Here is a 21,464-nt window from a genome sequence, read left to right on the forward strand (position 1 = left end):
GCAGCTGAGAATCTATTCTACAGAATTTGAAAAACTAAAAAGTTCCATTCAAGATTTCATCGACTACATGCAACATGTGCACGACCAAGGGGAAGTAGGAGTTACAACTATGTTGCCAAGTGTAGCGGTGAGAACGGATTCGCTACTGCGTGAAGGGGAGGGATCTTTTCTCGTCGATTGTTCGAGATCACACATCTGGCTGCTGGTGAGATATGGCTCCTCTGTTGCTGATAGTGTCAGACCAAGGACTGTGATGGAGAAAGAGCGGGATTTCCCCATTCACCTTGCGTTCAAGGTGGAAGACTTCCCAAAGCTGGCTGATCTCTTGAAAGAAATTAGTTTGTTTTTCACTCAAGTTAGTGTGAAGCCGAGGCATGACCTGCTGGAGAAGAGGTTAACCACTCGGGCTGAAGGCACAGTTGGAAAACAGAGGATGACTAGTTCTAAGAGGCGGATAAATCTGAACCCCGTTTTTGACAGAGAACTGGAGTCTGATGGATTGGCCGGAAGAGGGTCTGTTTGTGAATTAGAGACTGATTCCACGTGATTCTATCACGCATGCTGGTCTCCACCTTCTACAAAGACCTCCCAGTCCCGCCTCTCAGACCCCGCCTACCAGACCCCGCCTCTCAGACCCCGCCTCCCAGGCCCCTCCTACCAAATCCCACCTCCCAGCCCCGCCTAACAGACCTCTCCTACCAGACCCCGCCTAACAGACCCCTCCTACCAGACTCCTCCTACCACACCCGCCTCCCGCTCCTTTTAAAATATAAATACAGAAGTGGAAATAGAGAAAGTACTTTACTTCATCATGGCTGATTTTTCCTCAGAGAACACTGCGACCTCTCTTGCTGGAAACAACGTCAGCAGCAGCAGCAGCTATGAAATTCGGGATGAAGAGCTTCTCAACTGGCTGTCAAGCTTTTCTCAGACATCTTCAGGACACGCTGAGGTGTATAAGCCACTTTTCCACAGCTATCAGGAGAATGATTCGACCCTTGTCGCGGCCTGTGAAGCGCAAGACTACCAGACCGATCCCTACGCCTGCACAGTGAAGGCGGACATTGCGCTCACCCCCGGTCGGATCAGTGGAGGATCCATTGCTACCCCCCGGCTCTCCACACAAGGTGACTGAACAAGGGACATCAGAAGGCTCATCAGTGTAAGCATCCGGTTGTTTTGCCCAATCCCTCTACAATGGACCTCCATCCTACTGCCCATACTGGGGGGATTATGACAACGGCGGAGAGCCAACGCTTGCCACAGTCTTCAGCATAGGAACACACGACGCGCTCCTGACGCCTCCAGACTCACCCACACCTCAGTCTCTGATAGCGGTGAGTGGGGGATTTCTAGACAGTGTAAAGGCCTGTGTGGCTAGCGCCGTGCAAGTGGTGGTGCAGAAGCAGAGAAAAAAAGACGGTTACGGCTGTGAAGTTGATCACCCTTCTCAACGTCAGCATCCCTGTCTCTATCCTCCAGAACCTGGATATTTCAACACTAACTTTAATCAGTTAACAGAGAATCTGATGACATGGGAATTTCTTCCAGCTCTCACGTATACACTGGAATTACTTGCGTTAGACGTACTGGATGCTAGAGTGGAAGGAGCAGCGGAGGCTTTTCTTTACGATCTGAATTCTGAAGAAAACATTTTGGAGAAAGGTGGAGAGATCAGGCGCGCCTACATAGAAGGCGACAGCGATAGGAAAGATCTGCTGGAGCGTTTCCTCGGTTTTTGGAATCCTTAATTCATCAAAATGGGAAATTATTATTTTAAACCACCCCCTAAACCAGTTGACAGTTTTCTTTTAAAACATGCAATTGCTAATCGGATCAATGATGTATCGATATATCTGGCAGGCGGGGATGTCGATACAGAAGACTTGGAGCGTTTTGAAAGACTGATGGCCATTGTGAGGGATAAGGGTCCTTTAGTCCACTGGCAGAATCTGGTGTATCTTGGGTCAAACAGCGGTGGTTTTGAAGAAACATTACGGGGCATTATCGGGAATATTTCTATGTATACTCTCAACTCTATTCTTATGCATGTCTTATATACCTAAGTAGTCGATATAGCGGTGTGTAAACTGAGGAATGGAGATAAAGTTGATGTTGATCACTTGCTAAATGCTTCAGTTTTTGAAAAAAACAGATTTTTTGTTTTTTGTTGTTTTAATATAAAACATGTACTTTAATATAAAACATGTACTGTAATCACTAACCGTGTAATCACTAATCATGTGATCCACAAAGGGAACTACTCCCATGCCTCTAACCTCACTAACTTTTCCCTCTAAGTCCAGAAAGCAGCAAGCTAACCACATTTATAACACCATTTGGGAGGTACGCCTTCAAACGCCTCCCTTTCGGGATCACTAGCGCCCCACAGATTTTCCAAAGGAAATGGCTGAGACTCTGAATGGCCTCGAAGGCGTGGCCATCTACATGGATGATATACTGGTCCATGGGGACACCCCGGAGCAGCACGACCAGCGCCTCGATAAGGTGTTGGAGAGGATAGAGTCAGCTGGCTTGAAGTTGAACAGAGAGAAGTATGTGTTCCGACAGAACCAGATCCGCTTCCTCGGTCATGTGATCAACAAGTTTGGTGTCAAGCCTGACCCGGATAAAGTCACGGCAATCCGTGAGCTTCCACAGCCACGGAACGTGCAGGAGTTAAAGCGTGTCTTAGGGATGTTCAACTACCTTGGAAATACATTCCCAACCTGTCGGCAGTGACCCAGCCACTATATGAACTGTTGAAATCCAAGACAGCCTGGACGTGGGACCACGCTCAGCAGGAAGCATTCCAGCGCATGAAAGATATCCTGTCAACCTCTCCAGTCCTGAAGTTTTACGACGTGAACCGACCCACTGCCGTCTCTGCTGATGCCAGCAGCTATGGCATTGGCGGAGTGCTGCTGCAGCTGCATGACGGGTGTTGGCAGCCGGTGGCGTACTGTTCACGACGACTGTCTGAGGCTGAGACTAGATACGCCCAGATTGAAAAAGAATGTCTGGCAAGCGTCTGGGCCTGTGAGCGATTTGGGAAGTATCTGTGTGGCCTTGATGACTTCAAGTTGGTCACCGACCACAAACTACTCGTGCCGCTCATGAACAAGAAGGACCTCGACAGTGTTCCAATACGATGTCAGAGGCTCCTTATGAGACTGATGAGGTTCAAGCCAACAGCTGAATACGCCCCGGGAAGAACTCTGACAGTGGCCGACACCCTCTCACGGAGTCCACTACCGTGCCTGGAAAAGGAGACTGACACTCACTCAGAGGTGGAGTGTTATGTAGCCGCCGTCGTCGAGTGCACGCCAGCCAGTCCACGTAGACTGGAGGCTATACGAGCAGCCACAGCAGCTGATGGTGACCTACAAGTGGTGCTGCAGTACATCAGGTCAGGGTGGCCGGACTATATAAGCAATGTCCCAGCAGCAGTCAGAGAGTACTTCCCCATCAGAAACGAACTGTCAGAACACAACGGGTTTGTCACCAGAGGAACCCGCATGGTAATACCACACGTTCTAAGGGCAGACATCCTGAATCGGATACACGACGGACATCAAGGTCTGTCAAAGTGCAGAGAGCGGGCCAATATGTCCATATGGTGGCCGGGCGTCTCATCTGAAATTAAACAGAAGGTCGAGTCCTGTCAGGAGTGCCATGAGATGAAGCACACTCAGCGAAAGGAACCTCTTATTCCAACACTTCTACCTGAACGACCCTGGCAGAGACTCGCAGTCGACCTCTGTGAACATAACAAACACACCTACCTCATAGTGTCTGACTACTTCTCCCGCTTCTTGGAGATACTCCACATGCCAACAACCACTGCTTCACAGGGCGTCTTAAAGTTGAAGACCGTGTTTGCAAAGTTTGGCTGTTCAGACGAGGTAGTATCAGACAACGGACCTCAATTCTCAAGTGAGGAATTTTCGGAATTCTTAAAAGACTTTGATTTCCAGCACATGACTACAACCATGCCCAAGGGAATGGACATGCAGAGCGAGGGGTTCAGTCCGCCAACACGATCTTAAAACAAAAAGACCCTCTGCTCGCCCTCATGAGCTTTCGCTCAACTCCTTCCACCACCACAGGCGTGAGCCCTGCAGAGCTTCTCATGGGCCGGAAAATCAAAACAACTCTTCTGACACTGGAGGCCAACCTTCAGCTCAAATGGCCAGATCTGGACACCAACCCCCAGCCTGCCCAGGCCACCTCACCCACATCCACCGGAGGTACTGGGGTGAGTTTCCAGTCTGAGACTGTTGCTGAACCAGAGACTGACCCTCCAGAACCAGGTATGGTCTCTTCCCCTACACGGCCGCCGAATCAGACGCTGACCAGGTCGGGCCAGGTCAGCAGGCCAGTAGTTAAGCTGGACTTGTAGGCTTTATTGTATTTTTGGGGAGGGAACGGGAAGCATTGATACTTGATAAGTTCTGTGTTAAGTGACATTTGTGATAATATTTCAGATAAGGAAATTGCTTATTGCACTGAAAGAAACATTTACGTCTAACTTGATTTAAGTTTTATTTTCATTGCATCTTATTTTGGAAAAAAAAATCACACCTAAATGTTATATTTGACTTAGAGATACCACTGCGTTCTAAAAAGGGGAGATGTCATATAATAGCCTATTATTATATGAGTAGTGCTTTATGAAAGTTTGTACTGTGATACTCATACTCCAGTTGATTGACAGGTAGGTCCCGCCTATAAGGGGGAGTTCCAGGAAGTGACTGTTAGAGTGAGCACACTGCATGTTTTACAGCTCTGCCACGTTGTTATTAAAAGTTGCATAAAACGTGAAGCTTGTCTGCTGACCATCATTACAAAGGTGGGTACTCCCTTCTCTGGCCATGTCGCCCCAACTCCCGGGTCTAGTTGTCACAGCTGCAAAGGTCCATAGTTCTGGCAGAGCGACCCGGCTTCGTGGTTCCAGCATGTCGAGACAATGTTGCACTTCACGACGGCAGTGGCGGAGCTAGGGGGTGGCAAGGGGTGACTGTAGCCACCCCACGGCTGAAGGACAATTTCGACAAATGCGGCTCTGTGGTGCAGAACGTTTGTTCAGCCTAACCGCCGTTTCCGCTTGGACGCATTTCACTGCAACACAACTTTTCGGCGTGGAGGAGCTGTCAAAACCGCGTCTCGCATGAACTGCAAGCGGTAGCTAAGTTTTCCATGATTACTTGGGTCGGTTCTGGTCACGTTTTGGGAAACGTGTGTTAATAATGAAAGCTCTCTCTAGCAGCATGAGTGGGCATTGGAGTTAAAACGGCATCCACTTCCATATTATGCCCTGCGCAGGTTTGGCCGCCATGATGGGGAGCATCATCACAAAACATGTCCTCAGCACACTGCTCAGCTATTAATTGCTCTAATAGATGCTCCAAAAGCAGTGGCTGAGCTGCGTGGTGGCCGTGGCCACCGCACTGGCCATCTAGACCAGGGGTCGGCAACCTTTAGCAACAAAAGAGCCAGTCCTCCTCCTCTTTCAGTAAAAAAAAGATGCCTGGAACTGGAAAAGATGACACAGCTTGTCAAAGTTGTAATCTTTATTAAACGTTACCTGTTACAGCAACAAAATTCAACAAATATAAGTGCAGCAAGCGTGCGTAGGCCTACTCTGACATCATTTAAACGCCTTTTTCAGTGGTTCCCGTATTTGTTTCAAATGAAAACAAAATGTAGCCAACTTTAACATGAACAAGCTCATCAGAGTTCACATTTTTGCATGTGTTCTTTGCTCTATAGCGTTGATGCCTGTGCTGAATTGCCATCAGTAACCATTCTGGTGAGCCTGCCCTTGATGTCTTTGCAAAGGGAGACATTCACTTTCTCAATCATTTCTTCCTTGTTTTCTAATTTCAAGAATAGATGCTGATATTTTCATCAACGATTTTTTCATGTATTCTCCATCTGTGAAGGCTTTCCCCTCCTTACGACATCACGTGCAGCCCAGTGTTGCCAACTCGGCCATTTTCTCGCTAAATCTGGCGACTTTCCAAACCCTCCTGGTGATTTATTTTCCCAAAAGCAACTGTAGGGACTGGTATGTGGAGACGTAAAAGTGAAACGTATTGTTGTGCCCGCCTCACAGCAGTCACAGGCCGGGTGACACCGTCAGCTCCCGCAGCACACTATCCGCCTCTCCCGGAGTCGCCACCACCTCGGCCATTAGCGTGTCACGGGCTCCCAACACATAGCTACAGCGCGCTTCTCGTTATGAAACATATTGCTATGCTCTCCTAAATTCTATACTTTGATTTTACTGTGCAGTAACTTGCTTCATACTCAACTCCAAACTCGGTCAACTTTTTTTCTCGCCAGTGAGACTCGCATACACTAGCCTACCTCCCCTTCCCTTGCTCAGCCAATCAGTAGTCAGACGCAGTCTAGATGCATTCACGGACTTGCGTTGAGTCAGACATTTCATTCTTTTCCAAAATGCACTTTCCCTTCTTCGGTGTTAAAAAGAAAATCACCCAGTTCAGCAAAGGGAGCCGCAACAAGGAGGCTGTAGAGCCGCATGCGGCTCCAGAACCGCGGGTTGCCAACCCCTGATCTAGACAATTCAGGTAACAACTTATTGCCACCCCTATGAGTAATGGTCTCACCTTGGCCACCCCAATGAAACATTTCTGGTTCCGCCACTGCACTGCTGTTTGGTGCACCTCCACTTGTGGGCAAATTTGACGCGCTCAAGCAGTTTCTGCTCAGGGTCGCCTGCGTAGGAGGGGGGACAGACCGCTTTTGCTGCCAAGCTGGGCGACGGCATGGCCGTGGATTTGATGGGCGATATGTTGTCATTGTTGGGCCCGGAGGACGGGGGGTTCCTTTTCCCTCACGTTTGGTGCCTAAATTAAATAAAGATGAAGCCTACATTGAATTCATTCGTCGTGTCTTGGCTGACACGTCTCTTCAACACTGTGTGGAAGTGGGGAACAGTACCTGTTGATTGGCAGACCGGGTGGTGGTCCCCCTTTTCAAGAAGGGTGTGCTGTGGGTACGGGAGTACGGGATTGGTGGCGCTACTAAGTGTCATTGGGTCCTTGTAGAAGCGGAGCAGGAGCCTGGTGGGCATTGCCAGCAGGAAGTCCAGCCTGTTTCCGCTGAACGTTGGCCTCCACCAAGGCTGCCCTTTGTCACCCGTTCTGTTCATCATTTTCATGCACAGATTTTCTGCATCAAGGGAGTCCAGTTTGGGGGCCTTAGGATCTGGTCTCTGCTATTTGCTGACAATGTGGTCCTGATGGCCTCATCGGGCTGTGACCTTCAGCTTTTACTGGGATGAGACTCAGCACCTCCAAATACGAGGCCGTGGTTCTCGGCGGGAAAAGGGTGGATTGCTCCCTCCGGGTTGGGAGTGAGGTCCTGCCCCAGGTGGAGGAGTTCAAGTATCTCGGGGTCTTGCTCATGAGTGAGGGAAGGTTGTCGCGTGAGGTCGACAGGCGGATCGGTGCGGTGTCTGCAGTAATATGGTCTCCGTACCGGACCTCTAAGGGATAGGGTGGGGAGCTCGCTCATCCAGGAGGGAATCAGAGTAGAGGCGCTGCTCCTTCACATGGAGAGGAGCCAGGTGAGGTGGCTTGGCCATCTAGTCCGGATGCCTCGGGCACGCCTGGCCAGCAGAAGGCCCCGGGGCAGACCTAGGACACGCTGGAGGGATTATGTCTCACAGCTGGCCTGGGAACGCCTTGGTGTCCTCCCGGTGGAGCTGGAGGAGGTGGTCGGGGACTGAAGTCTGGGCTTCCATACTGAGACTGCTGCCCCTGTGACCCGATAAGCGGAAGAAAATGGATGGATGGATCTTTAACTTTTCATCTCATAGTTCTTATGGAGGACAAAAATAGCAAGTTAACAGCGTAACTAATATATTTCATTAATCGCGTAACATTTCTTAGTGTAACTGACGCACACGCACCATGGCAAGCCACGGCTCGCTGTTATGACGACTGACGACGGAACAGTGTAGCTCCCCACAGTCACACAGTGTCAGACGCTCTTTTAGAACTTTATTCTTACCTGGAACACATCAACAGCAGTGCATCTCCTACTCCAAACAAACACGTCTCCAGTCTATTCATTGCAACAACACTTCGTCATTGTCAGGTGACAGACCGCGAGATGCGTTCACTGACACTCTGAACATCACATAAAGATCCTTCTTATGCGTGTATGGCTGGTCTAAATAAACAGAAATGCAATAAAAATCAAGAAGTGGATATTCTTATCACTCGCTTCGTAACTCTTCACGAGGAAGTACCATTTGCCGCATTAAAGCGTGCTCGGAAATCCCAGAAAATTCACTGAAAACATGTGAATTCAACTTAAATGATGTGGTGTCTTTGAACGCAACTCCGCACTGCTCATAAAAACACGGTTAAAGTGTCATTCAAATGTTGTGCTGTTAAAGAAAGCAGTGTTAGGTAAATAGATTTCCAGACGCGTGCCATCTCTTAACTTGATTTACATTTGAGTTCATTTGGTGCTGCTAATACGTACAAATATATACAGTATAATCCTGCCCTGTCATTTGTCCCTCTTTCATGGGAGTAGAGTATAAGTGGGTTGACTGCACAGAACGTCCATAGCAACTTGAAGACTAATAGCCCAACAGAGTGGAAAACACGTTTTGAAAGATGAACAGAAGATATTTTTGCTTAGGTGACGGGCCAGACAAAGAGCGGAACACCGGGGAAGTTGATATTGGGCTTTTTCACCTCTATCACAAAGCTGAGATGCACTTTTTCTTCAACAATCTCTACGTTTGGACTGTAGAGCATTTGGATGGAACACGGACCTTTGACCTCAGCTACTTGGGCCATCTTGTCTTTCCAAATCTCAGAGCACGTGCTCGGACATACAGTATGCTGATCTTTGCTGCCAGTGTGAACACACCATACGCTCAGAGAATGAAGCATATGAGTGCTCAGAAGTGAGCAATTAGCATGTGGGATCACGCTACACCACACACGGACGCTAAGCCAACTAGTGCAGTCGTCTCCGCTACAGCTGGTCAACAAGGCATACAAAACCTTCAACGTTTGTCTTTAAGCATGGGGAGTAACTCGTGTTGTGTGCTATGACTTGTCGTGTACCACTTAGCTAAATGTTTCTTATTCTTAGCAAAAAGCTCACATTAGCGAGACAAAAAGCTCACCTAGTTATTATGATTCATGTTATTAGCGCACATGAGGGTAAAACACACACAATCCCACTTTTCTTGGCTAGAAAATACTTGGCAAGTCTTCTTCCTTGTTTGCACAAATATATCCTTGAGTCACGTGTGCTTGAAATCCAAGAGAAAGAGAGGATGATGCCTGCCGTTGACGGGCAGGTTCCAGCTGAGGTTATGGGAATCTTAGAAAAGCAACCAAGCAGAGGTTGTTATGCTCAATGAAAAAGAAAAACATGACAATGTAGACTTGTGCTGCTCGCGTCTTCTACAGTGCCTTGCTTTTTCACTCTAGAACGAGCCTGTTGTGTGCCCGAAGATCGCCATGGGGAAGTGCTTGACGTGTGAGGACCACTGCGCCGCCAGCTGGAAAAACTTGACGTCGTTCCACTCCGCCCCGTCAATCAACACTGAAAGCATCACAACAAACACCACAACGTCACACTTTGCGTGTTTGCATACACACGCCGCACCTTCTACAAGTACATGCGCTTTTTAACATGATTAGAGCCTCTGGATGTGAAGTAACACCCCTATAGTCACCTTTACACTCCTACTCCCCAATATGGTAGACATAATAAGAGAAAATAAGACACAGAAAACTTGTTTACCACCTTCTAAATAAACTTGAACATGATTAGAGCCCTCTAGATATGAAATAACACCCCTATAGTCACCTTTACACTCCTATTACCCAATGTGGTAGACATAGTAACAGAAAATAGGATATATTAAGCATAGAAAACCTGTTTACCACCTTCTAAATGTGCTTATTAACATGATTAGAGCCCTCTACACATAAATTAACACCCCTATAGTCACCTTTAGACTACCATTACCCAACATACTGGACATAAGAGAAAATAAGACATCAATAAGACTTGTGCTCATGTGTGTTGCTGTAAATGTTTTCCGGTGTTGGACAGGAAGTGACGTCGGGCGTGCAGAGTTGAGTTTGAGCTTAACAGTTTGCCCGTGTGAGGGATTACTGTGCCTGTTTCGGCAATCAAGTCTGGTGCTTGTGTGTCTCACCCAAGGTTGCAGTAACATTACTGACCCCTAGTGACCAGTGTGGAATGCTACATATCATCACAACGTCTTTGAAAGCGTCTTCTGAATGCCTTACATTTGCATTTGACCTCATGTAGGCATTTTCACGCTTGAAAATGCTTCATTTAGGCAGCAAATATTCATCAAATGTGCTTCAATATGCATCTTATTGACGAGAAATAGGCCGTATTGCAGCATTAAACAGCATGAGTTATGAATGAATATATTTGATATGTTGATATGTAACCATGATAGAGTGACGGTGTGAAAAGTGGAAGCGTAAAGTGGCGAGGGATTAGCCTAGGTACTCACCGCTAACACAGCAGTTTGTCTTCTATTTGGTGGATTTATTAAGCTGTGGCAGCGTGGGAAAAAGTTATGGTGCGTTCAATGACGGGCCAACAGAGTGCAAAGTTTCAGCGCTTGAGGAAAAAACATGATGAGTGAGGCATCAAGATGTAAACATTGTGGGCTTTTTATGTATGCTGTACATGTATTACCAGCTATTTCTACATTATTAGCCACTGATGGTGAATGAGAAACTGCCTGCATTCAGAGAAAATAAAAACAATATTTCCTAAAATCACAAATGTGTGGGGATCCACAGCATATGACAAATACGCTACAGTGCAACCTCGGTTAGCGTACGCCCCGGTTAGCATGTTTTTGGCACATTTTGCCTCAGTTTGCGTCCATTTTCCGGTTAGCGTAGAGCTTCTGACTACTCTGCGTTAGCCCAACTGTGTTCCTCATGTACTTTTATCCCAAAACCTCCTCGCTAGCATCCTATGAGCTTGCTAATAGATGGAAACAGGAAGTCACCTCCGTGGTAATACTGTATATTTTGGAGAATGTTCGTGTGTTTCTTTGTATATGCGCGGCTTCCAACAGGAAGTTACCTGTCAACATGGTCTGCTGGTGCTTGGCAGTGCAGATGAGGCGACTGATGCCATCGATCACCTGACTCTTGGACTCCACCTCCTTGTCTTTGCTCTTTTTTGGCAGGAACATGACTGGAAAAACATCACAAACGTGACTCATGTCTCTTCTTTTCCATGCCACTTGTTGGCCTCGCTGGCCTCACCCTTTTTGTTCTTCTCCTTGGTCACCACTGTCATGGACATGGTGGGCTGGCCGCTGGACTCGGCGCCCCCCGCAGGCAGCCGGCTGACCTGCAGCGAGCGGAAATTGCACTTGAGCGTGTTTTTGCTGGAGGAGTCACGCTTCTCCACGTCCTTCTTCCTCTCACTGGGCGCTGCCCAGTAGTCCACCTGGAGACCCATCAGCTCCGTCTGACCTCCTGCAGAGCTGAGAAACACACACAGGAAATATCACACGTAACACCTGTGCTCTTTTCAATGACCTACTGCAAAAGCACAAGTCAAAGATCTCTAGAAGTCTTTGCTGTTTTTCATGGCTGCTCAAAGATCCTCTATGTGACAGGAGTGTGTTACCTGTATGCACATAAGCCGGTGTTGATGGACGGCGAGGAGGGCAGGGTGGGCGGAGCCTCTTTGAGGGCGGGTGACACCTGAGGTGGTGTGGCGAGCAGCAAGGATCCCACTGGCGCCGCGTCGTCCGAGTCTCCTGAGGAGCAAACGGGAGGCGTCAGTGTCAGAAGCGGAGTTGTTGTTGTCGGTGCCAGTAGGGGGCGCCTATGAATAGCAAACACAAGGCAACGCAAGCAAGGATAGAAAAAGCTCTTCTTGCCTGATGTTGCTGACAACGACTCCACAATTCCCACTTTCACCACCTGCACAACAACAAACACAACCCATCACCTTTTACAATACTAAATCATCAATGAGGACATGAGAATGAAAGAATGATGAATGAGGACATGAGAAGGAGAAGTGACTCACCCCAATGAACGGGATGAACTTCTGGCATGAGTCCTCATGGAGGCTGAGGAGAGGTGAGACATATACTGTATACTGGTAGTCGTGGCAAAGACCGGCCAACAGCAAGCAGTAGGAGGTTGAAAGTGCCTTGCAAAGTACCTCTTGTGTTTGTAGGTCAGCATTGCCTCAGCGATGGGAAGCTGGTGGGCTCCGTTGGCCCCCAACAGGTACTGCTTCACCCTGGACACCACGTCTGGACTCTCCTGGGCTGCAACACACACACATACACTCTATGTACATCTCAACCTACAAGAGTATTACCTTGACAATCATGCCAATAATGAGATGATTATACATGAACATGTTCCAGGAGACGCTCACCGACAAGAGGAGCTTGGGTCTTGTGAAAGAGGTCCTTCCACGCGGCGTCGTGGAACAAAGTGTAGTATTTGTGGTCCACGGAGGCCAGGTACTTGGACACAGGAAGTGCACCTGCAAAGACAGGAAGTCACTCTCGGGTCCCCCTCCCTCAACTCGTTTGAGAACGAGGATGGCGCACCGAGCGGGATGATGAGGAACCTCATGTATCCCAGCCAGTCGGGGGTCTTGTGGGTCAGGTGGTCCACAAAGAGACGGAGCACAGTGCTCAGGTACCGCTGCGCTCCCGCCACCGCAATCTTGATGGGGTCGGGTGTCTGGGAGTTGCAGTTACAGCTGAGGAAAAGACAACAATGTGATGCAACTTTACACACACACAGCATCGCTACACACTATGATTATTATACTCCATCTTTACCTTTGAACTATAAACATCATAGCACAATGCTATTTTACACACTCACTTTCAATTGCTCTCAACTTTATCCTCAGAAATATCACTGCTTTTTTATACATTTTTTACATCAAATGACAACATATTTTTTTTTGATAAAAATGTCACCTTTTTCACAAGAAATGATGACTTTTTCCACATCATAGTCTGATTTTAGTCTTGCAATGTTACAACTTTTTTCACATAAAAGTACAACTTTTTTCACCATTTTTCTGCATCATATTAAGGCTTTAGTTTTGTAATATTCCGACTTTGTTCACGCTCACAACTTTTTTTTAGATACAGTAGTACCTCGCATAACATAAACCTCCTTTTACATAAATTCCACTGAACATAAAGAATTTATGTAAAGTTTTTGCTTCGTATTACAGAAGAAATTCCATATAACATAAAGCGTTAAGTCAGTGCAAGTCTTTTTTTTTTTTTTCCAATCAACTTTATTAATGCCTCAAGTCGGTGCAAGTTCAGACTAACACTTGGTGACGCCTTCTGACGCATCACGCTCTCATTGGCTGATTTTCAAGGAACCGCCTCCGCTCTCATCTCATTGGCTGACTTACACAGCACGTTTGTGTGATTGACAGGCTTGTCCCTTCAAACTCCTTCCTCTTCGCAGTCCCCCTGAAACTAACTTAAACAATTAAGTTAAGTTACAAATTAAATTTGGCACACAGCATTATCGTGTAGTGCGTGTGCGTTTGTCTGTGAGACCAGCTGACTCTTAGACTCTTTAAGGCTCGTCCTCCTCCTCCTTCCTGACTCCACTTGCGCTCCTGATCAAGACATCTTGTGAACGGTAGGATTGTTTTTGTTTTTCACTTTTATTCATTGACAGTAATCTTATTTATTAGCTTATTTTATATTGGAATGTTACTCTACTATGTTTATGCTAATGTTTTCTTATATTTTCCCACCATATTTGGTGGACTTTGAATATTTTAAAGGAGTGAGTTTGGGAAGATCTTGGAACGGATTAGGCTATTTACATGTATTTTACACTTCGTATAACATAAAATCCCTATAACATAAAGGTTCTCGGAACGGATTATTTATGTTGTAGGGGCGTCTACTGTATATTAATATTGTAAATATAGTATATAAATCCTTGCTGTGAGCTCACCACTCATGGGGACGGGGGGTCATAACTCATGCACAGCAAGGGCTGTGGAACCAGTCCTCTTGAGTGGGGCTGGACTTTATTCCACTCTGGTGTTGCCAGCAGTGAGAGGTGACGGGCAGGGGTGGCAAATCTTGGTGCGCCCCAGCCCGTGGGGCGCACCAAGATTTGCCAGCAAATCCCAGCAAATGACTGGCTAATAATTGCATGACCTTTACAGTAACATTAGTCATTTGCTGTGAAATGTCTCTACAGTAATTTACTGTCATTTCACAGCTGTAATTTTACACCTAAATTCCTACTTTTGTCTTAAACTTTGAACCCTGCACCTGAGACAGTGGTGCAGCTACTTTATGACATGTCCTATACTTAAGAATGACGAGTCCTTTAAAGACTGTCCCTCACAACTAAGTGACGAAACAGTAGCTCTTTCTTCATGAGCTCCGAGAAACCTCAAGACCAGCATATCAATTCATTGGAAATGGCAGTTTCATCCTACAACCTTATCACACTCAAAAGGTAGCTTTTAAATATCCAAGACAAGTACCAATACAGGTTTAAAATAAGAAATCAAAGCTATTTTAACTTCTACCCACAATCCATTGCATCAAGCAGAGAAGTTCATTGGCCAGTAGCTGCCCGCTGCCGGACGCTGGGCCACCAGAGGGAGCTCATGAGCTCCCATGACCCACATCTGACTCGTTTCGGAAGGCCTCAAGAAAAAGAGCGGGCTCCACGATGTGGCACTCCAGAGGAGCTTCTCCTTCTTTTTACTGTTCCCTCTCACTTTATCATAGCGCCAGAATACCCGCCCGTTTTGGAGTCTCTAGAGGCGGTACTGTAGAGTGCTCCCTTGGGGATTCCCTTGTTCTGCTAGAGGACTTCGACGCTCACGTTGGCAGTGACAGTCAGAGAGGCGTGGTTGGGAGGAACGGCCCCCTGATCTGAACTTGAGCGGTGTTTTGTTATTTGACTTCTGTTCCCGTCACAGATTGTCCATAACGAGCACCATGTCCAAGCATGAGGGTGTCCACATGTGCACTTTATACCCTGGTCCGCAGTTCGATGATTGACTTTGTGGTCGTGTCGCCGGACTTGCGGCCATGCTTTGGACACTCAGAGAGGCGGAGCTGTCAACCGATTTCCACCCAGTGGTGAGTTGGCTCCGATGGTTGGGGGGGATGCCGGTCAGACCTGGCAGGCCCAAACGCACTGTGAGGGTCTGCTGGGAACAACTGGCAGAGTCCCCTGTCAGAAGGAGTTTCAACCCCCACCTCCGGGAGAGCTTTGAGCATGTTCTGAGGGAGCCGGCGGAGTCCGAATGGGACATGTTCTATGCCTCCATTGTCCAGGTAGATGATCAGAGCTGTGGCCGTAAGGTGGTCGGTGCCTGTCGTGGCGGTAATCCCAAACCCGTTGCTAGACACCAGTGGTGAGGGATGCCGTCAAGTTGAAGAAGCAGTCCTATCGGCCCTTTGTAGCCCATGGGACTCCGGAGGCAGCTGACAGGTTGGTCCTGGTCGTGGAACTGTGGACCATCTCTACACTCTCAGCAGGGTCCTTGAGTGTGCATGGGAGTTGCCCAACCAGTCTACATGTGTTTAGTGGACTTGGAGAAGGCATTGGACCATGTTCCTCAAGGAATTCTGTGGGGATTTCTCCAGGAATATGGGGTACCGGACCACCTAATTCAGGCGGTTTGTTCCCTGTGTGACCGGTGTTTGGTTGGCATTGCCGGCAATGTCAGACCCGTTTCCAGTGAGGATTGGACTCCGCTAGGGTTGCCCTTTGTCACCGATTCTCCTCATTACTTTTATGGACAGAATTTCTAAACAAAGCCAGGGCGTTGAGGGGTTCCGGTTTGGTGGCTGCAGGATTGGCTCTCTGCTTTTTGCAGATGATGTGGTCCTGCTGGCTTCAGCGAGCCATCGAACCTTCAACTCTCACTGGATCGGTTCGTAGCTGAGTGTGAAGCGGCGGATGAGAATCAAGTCCGAGTCCGAGTCCATGGTTCTCACGCCGAAAAGGGTGGACTGATCTCCGTGTCAGGGATGAGATCCTGCCCCAAGTGGAGGAGTTTAAGTACCCCGGGGTCTTGTTCACGAGTGAGGGAAGGATGGAGTGCGGATGGACAGGTGGATTGGTGCGGCGTCTGCAGTGATGTGGACTCTGCATCAGTTCATTATAGTGAAGAGGGAGCTCAGCCCAAAGGCAAAGCTCTCAATTTAGCGGTGGATCTACATTCCTACCCTCACCTATGGTCATGAGCTCTTGGCAGTAACCGAAAGTTGGCGGGTACAAGCGGCACAAATGAATTTCCTCCATAGGGTGGCTGGGCTCTCCCTTAGAGATAAGGTGAGAAGCACTGTCAGGCGGGAGAAGCTTGGAGTAGAACCGCTGCTCCTCCGCATTGAGCGGAGCCAGATGAGGTGGCTCGGATATCTGGTCAGGATGCCTCCCGGATGCCTCCTGGGGAGGTGTTCAGGACATGTCCGACCGGTAGGAGGCCTCAAGGAAGACCCAGGACAGGTTGGAGAGAATATGTCTCTCAACTGGTCTGGGAACGCCTCGGGATCTACTGCGAGGAGCTGGACAAAGTAGCCGGGGAGAGGGAAGTCTGGGCTTCCCTGTTAGGCTGCTGCCCCCGAGACCCGACCTCAGATAAGCAGAAGAAGATGGATGGATGGCTATTGAGACTTTTTTCACATAAAATTACAACTTTTTTGTAGCTATATTAATATTATAAGTACAATATATAAATATTCCATCTTTTTTCACAAAAACAACGACTTTATTCATCATAACGTTACAACTTCATACATACAACAATTTGTATTATTTACTTGTATTAATGTCTCGTCTGTTGTTGTTGCTTAATTTATTGGTATATATGTTTATGTGTTTATGTTTCTTATGTTCTTATTCTTTCATTTGTTTTCTTTCTTTTCTTGGGAGAATGAACAGAATAAGATTTTCATTGCATGGTATAACTGCTGTTGTACTATGCACATGACAATAAAACTCTCTTGAATCTTGAATCTTGAATCTTGAACTTCAACCTTGCAATATTATGACTTTGTTCTCCATGACGTGACATCTTTTTCAGGTAAAAATGACATCTTTTGTCACCCAAAATGATGACTTCTTTTCCTTTTCCTTTTTTTTTTTTTTTACCTGGGTTCCACCGCGTCTTCGCAAAATAAACCTCAGCAGATAAATAAATGATCTTAAAAGTAAGGAGTGTAGTGCAGACTGCGAAGTGGAGAAGATTGGGAATTGTGCCTTGCAAGCAGCGTGACAAGACCAGCAAGTGTTTGTGGAAATGTTCCAGTCAATGAAAAGGCGGTAACAGATACGGCGATAAGAAGCAGCAGCTTACAAGCGCTGGATGCGGGACACGATGGTGTTGAAAGCAGCTTGGACGTCGGCCGCGCTGCAGGTGCAGACCACGGGCAGGCACTGGTTCTGGAGCGCGTCTGAAAGGTACTGTGACGGACAGAGGACAAGCAGATGTCGGCGTGAAAGCAGAGGACAGTAGACCAGAAAAAAAAAGCTTGTGGCGCTGACCTGGCCCTGCCAGTCGGACGTGTTGATGAGGATGATGCTGTCAGGAAGCTGCTTGTCAGATACCAGGATGTGGTTCAGCTGGTCATACACCGTCTTTCTTGGGATCTGCACAGACGCAAGTCCACTTAGGAATGGACGCTTGGAGCTAAAGCACACGTCCACGTACTTGCAGGTGGCTGCGAGTGTCCAGAGCGCGCTCGTTGTCCAAACTGTTGGCGCGCTCGTTCTGAGGCCTGCTGGGCTGACGCTCCTTCAAGGACGTGCTGCGACCTCGCCTTCCTGCCATCTTAGGCTCCTGACTGCAAGAAAACACATCAGGTGCTCAACATGACGCCACTTAATAGTGTAATAACATGAAAGAGCGGCACAGGAGGACACAAACGCCACCGTCATATTACCACTTGACTTTTCTGTTCTATCACTTTTATAACATTACCTTTTTAACATTGCAATATTAAAAATGTTTACATCTTTTTTTTTAAAGGAAAAAATGACATCTTTTTTTCAGCAAAAATGATTGACTTTTGTCCCCAAAATATTATGACTTAAAATCTTGTATTATAATAAATGTTTTCATATAAAACTACAACTTTTTCACCAAAAATTTGGAATTTTTCCACATTATAATACGACTTCTGCGATTGGCTGGCGACCAGTCCAGGGTATACCCCGCCTGTCGCCCGAAGTCAGCTGGGATAGGCTCCAGCATGCCCCCGCGACCCTAATGAGGATGAAGCGGTATAGAAAGTGGATGAATGGATGGATGGATAATACGACTTTAGTTTTGTAATGTTACAAGTGAGTTCACACAAAGTTTTTTTTAAGGTAAAAGTGACCTTTCTTTTTCAACAAAAATGATGACTTTTTCCCAAAATGATATTATGACTTTAAATCTTGTAATATAAAAACTTTTTTCACCAAATATTTAAATTGATCCCCCAAAATATTATGACTTTAAATCGTGTAGTACTAAAACTTTTTCCCTGTAATATTACCACTTTAGTGTTACAATATTTTTTTTTTAGTAAAATTCTCTTTTTTTTTTTTTTTAGCAAAAATTATGACTTTTTTGCTTGTAATAGTACAACTCCACTGTGCAATATTAGGACTTGGTCACAAAAAATGACAACTTTTTTTTGTTGACAAATTGACACCTTTTTCACCAAAAAATGCTGACTTTTACCCCAGAATATTGTGACTTTTTTCAAATAAAATTACGCCATTTTACACAAAAAATAGCAACTTTTTCCATGTTATTTTACAACTTTAGTTTTGTAATATTACAAGTGAGTTCACATAAAATGACAACGTTTCCCTGCGTTATTACCACTTTTTGGTGGTGATTAGTATTGCAATATTAGGACTTAAATGTCACATAAAATGACAACTTTTGGGGGGTAAAAATGGCATCTTTTTTTCAACAAAAATGATGACTTTTTCCCCCAAAATATTATGACCTTAAATCTTCTAATATTAAAAGTTTTCACATAAAATTACAACTTTTTTCACAACATCGAGGGAAAGGCTTCTTGAGACGTCATCTGTACTTCTGTGAAGAAGGTGTCGGACGTTTCGCTCCTCATCCGAAGAGCTTCGTCAGCGAACTAACAAGTGCTGGTAGCCTAGGTCTTTTGGCCTTATTAGTTCGCTGACGAAGCTCTTCGGATGAGGAGCGAAACGTCCGACACCTTCTTCACAGAAGTACAGATGACGTCTCAAGAAGCCTTTTCCTCGATGGACAACTCCTGTACGACTGAGAGCCTACACAGACGCTTTTTCACAACAAAATTTCAATTTTTCCGCATTCTAATACGACTTTAATTTTGCAATATTACAAGTGAGTTCACATCAAGTTTTTTTAAGGTAAAAATGACAATTTTTTTCAACAAAAATGATTACTTTTTCCCCAAAAAATATTGACTTTAAATCTTTTTTCACCAAAAATGTAAATTGATCCCCCAAAATATTAGGACTTTTTCCACTTCAGTGTTACAATATTAAGACTTTTTCCCCGTTTTAAAATTTAATATCAATGTAATATAAAATATAATAAAGTTGGACTTGACCAAAAAATGATGACTTTTTCCATAGAATATTCTGACTTTTTTTTTTTTTTTTTTTTACATAAAATGACAACTTTTTGGGGTAAAAATGACATTTTTCAACAAAAATGATGACTTTCCCCCCCAAAATATTATGCCTTTAAATGTTGTAATAATAAAACCTTTTTCCCTGGAATATTACCACTTCAGTGTTGCAATACGACTTTGACTATGACTTAAAATCTTCTAGTACTAAAAATGTTTTCTCATAAAACAAAAAATCATGACTTTTCCCCAAAAAATATTTTAATAATATAAAAAGAGTTTAATATTCAAACTTTTTCTACATAAAATTACAACTTTTTTCTCCAAAAATTTTGAATTTTTCCGCATTATTATACGACTTTAGTTTTGCAATATTACAAGTGAGTTCACATTAAAAAATTTTGAAGGTAAAAATGACAATTTTTCACAAAAATGACCCACTTTTCCACAGGTTTTCCACAAAACATGATGAATGTTTCCATGTTCTATTACAGCTTTATTTCTGTAATATTACCAGTGCGTTGAGACATTGTAATATTACTGCCTAGTGTTGCAACATTATTTTTTCATATCAAATTGTTGAGGTAAAAAAGGCATCTTTTTTCACCCAAACTGATGCTATTTCTCCCCCGGAATATTCTCAAATGATGTCCACACAGTGATGTGATGATGTGACATGTTCACCTGGTGGAGGAAAGGATGAGCGACTCTGCCTTGGCCATCTTGCCACCGGTGGGCAGCGTGTCCAGAAAGGTGTCCATGTTGTCCATCTCTAGCTCGGCGGTGGGCGTCACAGCCTCGGGATGCTCCTACGGGACGAGAAAAAGGCAAAAGACGGGAGTTGGACGTCTTCCAGCGTCGTTCGGCGCTGCGTCTTGGTGACTCACGTAGGAAACGCCGTCAGACTCGTCCTCACCGACCCCACGCCTGCTTTTATCGGGCTCCGCCTGCAACCACGAGCAAAACATTTCACTTTCTCATGTTTCCATGAGACACTTGCTTCCGTGAGAGCCCAGGCGGACGTCTGACCGGACTGGCTGGTCCACGATGGCCGCTGTGGATGCTCCCGATTTCTGTTTGCGAGCTGGACAGAGACAAACCCTCGAAGTACGGCCTGCAACGGAAGACAGGCGGTGCAGACTATTTACTGGCACGCGAGCAGCAGCAAAGACGTGATTTCTTCTTTCTTCTTAGCGTGTGTGTGTGCAGTTCTAAGGTACAAATACACAAGTATTATTACTACACAAGCGTGTAGCTCATCACATGACTTAAAACTAATCTTTCCCTCCAGTGGGGGCCACATAGAATTGCATGCAACTTTAACACTTTCATATTTCATACATAAGCTAAAAACTGACGTGCATTTCAAGAATAAAGTGCATATCAGCTTTGTCACATAGGTGGGAAAAGCTATTGTTAATAGCGACTTCACGTTCCCATTTCCAACAAGGAGCTCTCCCACATCTAGCAAGTGTCTACTATGTCTACTGTATTGGGTAATAGGAGTGTAAAGGTGACTATAGGGGTGTTATTTCATGTCTAGAGGGCTCTAATCATGTTAAAAAGTGTATTTAGAAGGTGGTAAACAGGTTTTCTATGTCTTATTTTCTCTTATTATGTCTACTATATTGGGTAACAGGAGTGTAAAGGTGACTATAGGGGTGTTATTTCATGTCTAGAGGGCTCTAATCATGTTAAAAAGTGTATTTAGAAGGTAGTAAACAGGTTTTCTATGTCTTATGTTCTCTTATTATGTCTACTATATTGGGTAATA

General features: G+C 45.7%; 1 protein-coding gene across 5 annotated transcripts in view; it reads right to left on the bottom strand.

Moving 5' to 3' along the window:
- Nucleotides 1–5,639: 5,639 nt before the first annotated feature.
- pacs2 (phosphofurin acidic cluster sorting protein 2) overlaps nt 5,640–21,464 on the bottom strand; it is a 30,282-nt gene continuing 14,457 nt past the window's right edge. For 3 of the 5 annotated variants that reach the window (XM_054795602.1, XM_054795601.1, XM_054795600.1), the window contains 15 exons: nt 20,720–20,804; nt 20,578–20,637; nt 20,375–20,499; nt 17,770–17,902; nt 17,604–17,708; nt 17,416–17,522; nt 12,647–12,801; nt 12,469–12,579; nt 12,247–12,355; nt 12,109–12,151; nt 11,957–11,999; nt 11,701–11,833; nt 11,331–11,554; nt 11,146–11,259; nt 5,640–9,606 (listed from right to left, as the gene is read on the bottom strand). In XM_054795602.1, coding sequence (XP_054651577.1) covers nt 9,488–9,606; nt 11,146–11,259; nt 11,331–11,554; nt 11,701–11,833; nt 11,957–11,999; nt 12,109–12,151; nt 12,247–12,355; nt 12,469–12,579; nt 12,647–12,801; nt 17,416–17,522; nt 17,604–17,708; nt 17,770–17,902; nt 20,375–20,499; nt 20,578–20,637; nt 20,720–20,804 — 1,666 coding nt within the window. In that variant the 3' untranslated portion in view covers nt 5,640–9,487. The remainder of the gene's footprint in view (nt 9,607–11,145; nt 11,260–11,330; nt 11,555–11,700; nt 11,834–11,956; nt 12,000–12,108; nt 12,152–12,246; nt 12,356–12,468; nt 12,580–12,646; nt 12,802–17,415; nt 17,523–17,603; nt 17,709–17,769; nt 17,903–20,374; nt 20,500–20,577; nt 20,638–20,719; nt 20,805–21,464) is intronic. The other 2 variants (XR_008573342.1, XR_008573343.1) reach the window with 2 other exon arrangements.

The sequence above is a fragment of the Dunckerocampus dactyliophorus genome, chromosome 13, assembly GCF_027744805.1.
Source record: "Dunckerocampus dactyliophorus isolate RoL2022-P2 chromosome 13, RoL_Ddac_1.1, whole genome shotgun sequence".
Classification (NCBI taxonomy): domain Eukaryota; kingdom Metazoa; phylum Chordata; class Actinopteri; order Syngnathiformes; family Syngnathidae; genus Dunckerocampus; species Dunckerocampus dactyliophorus.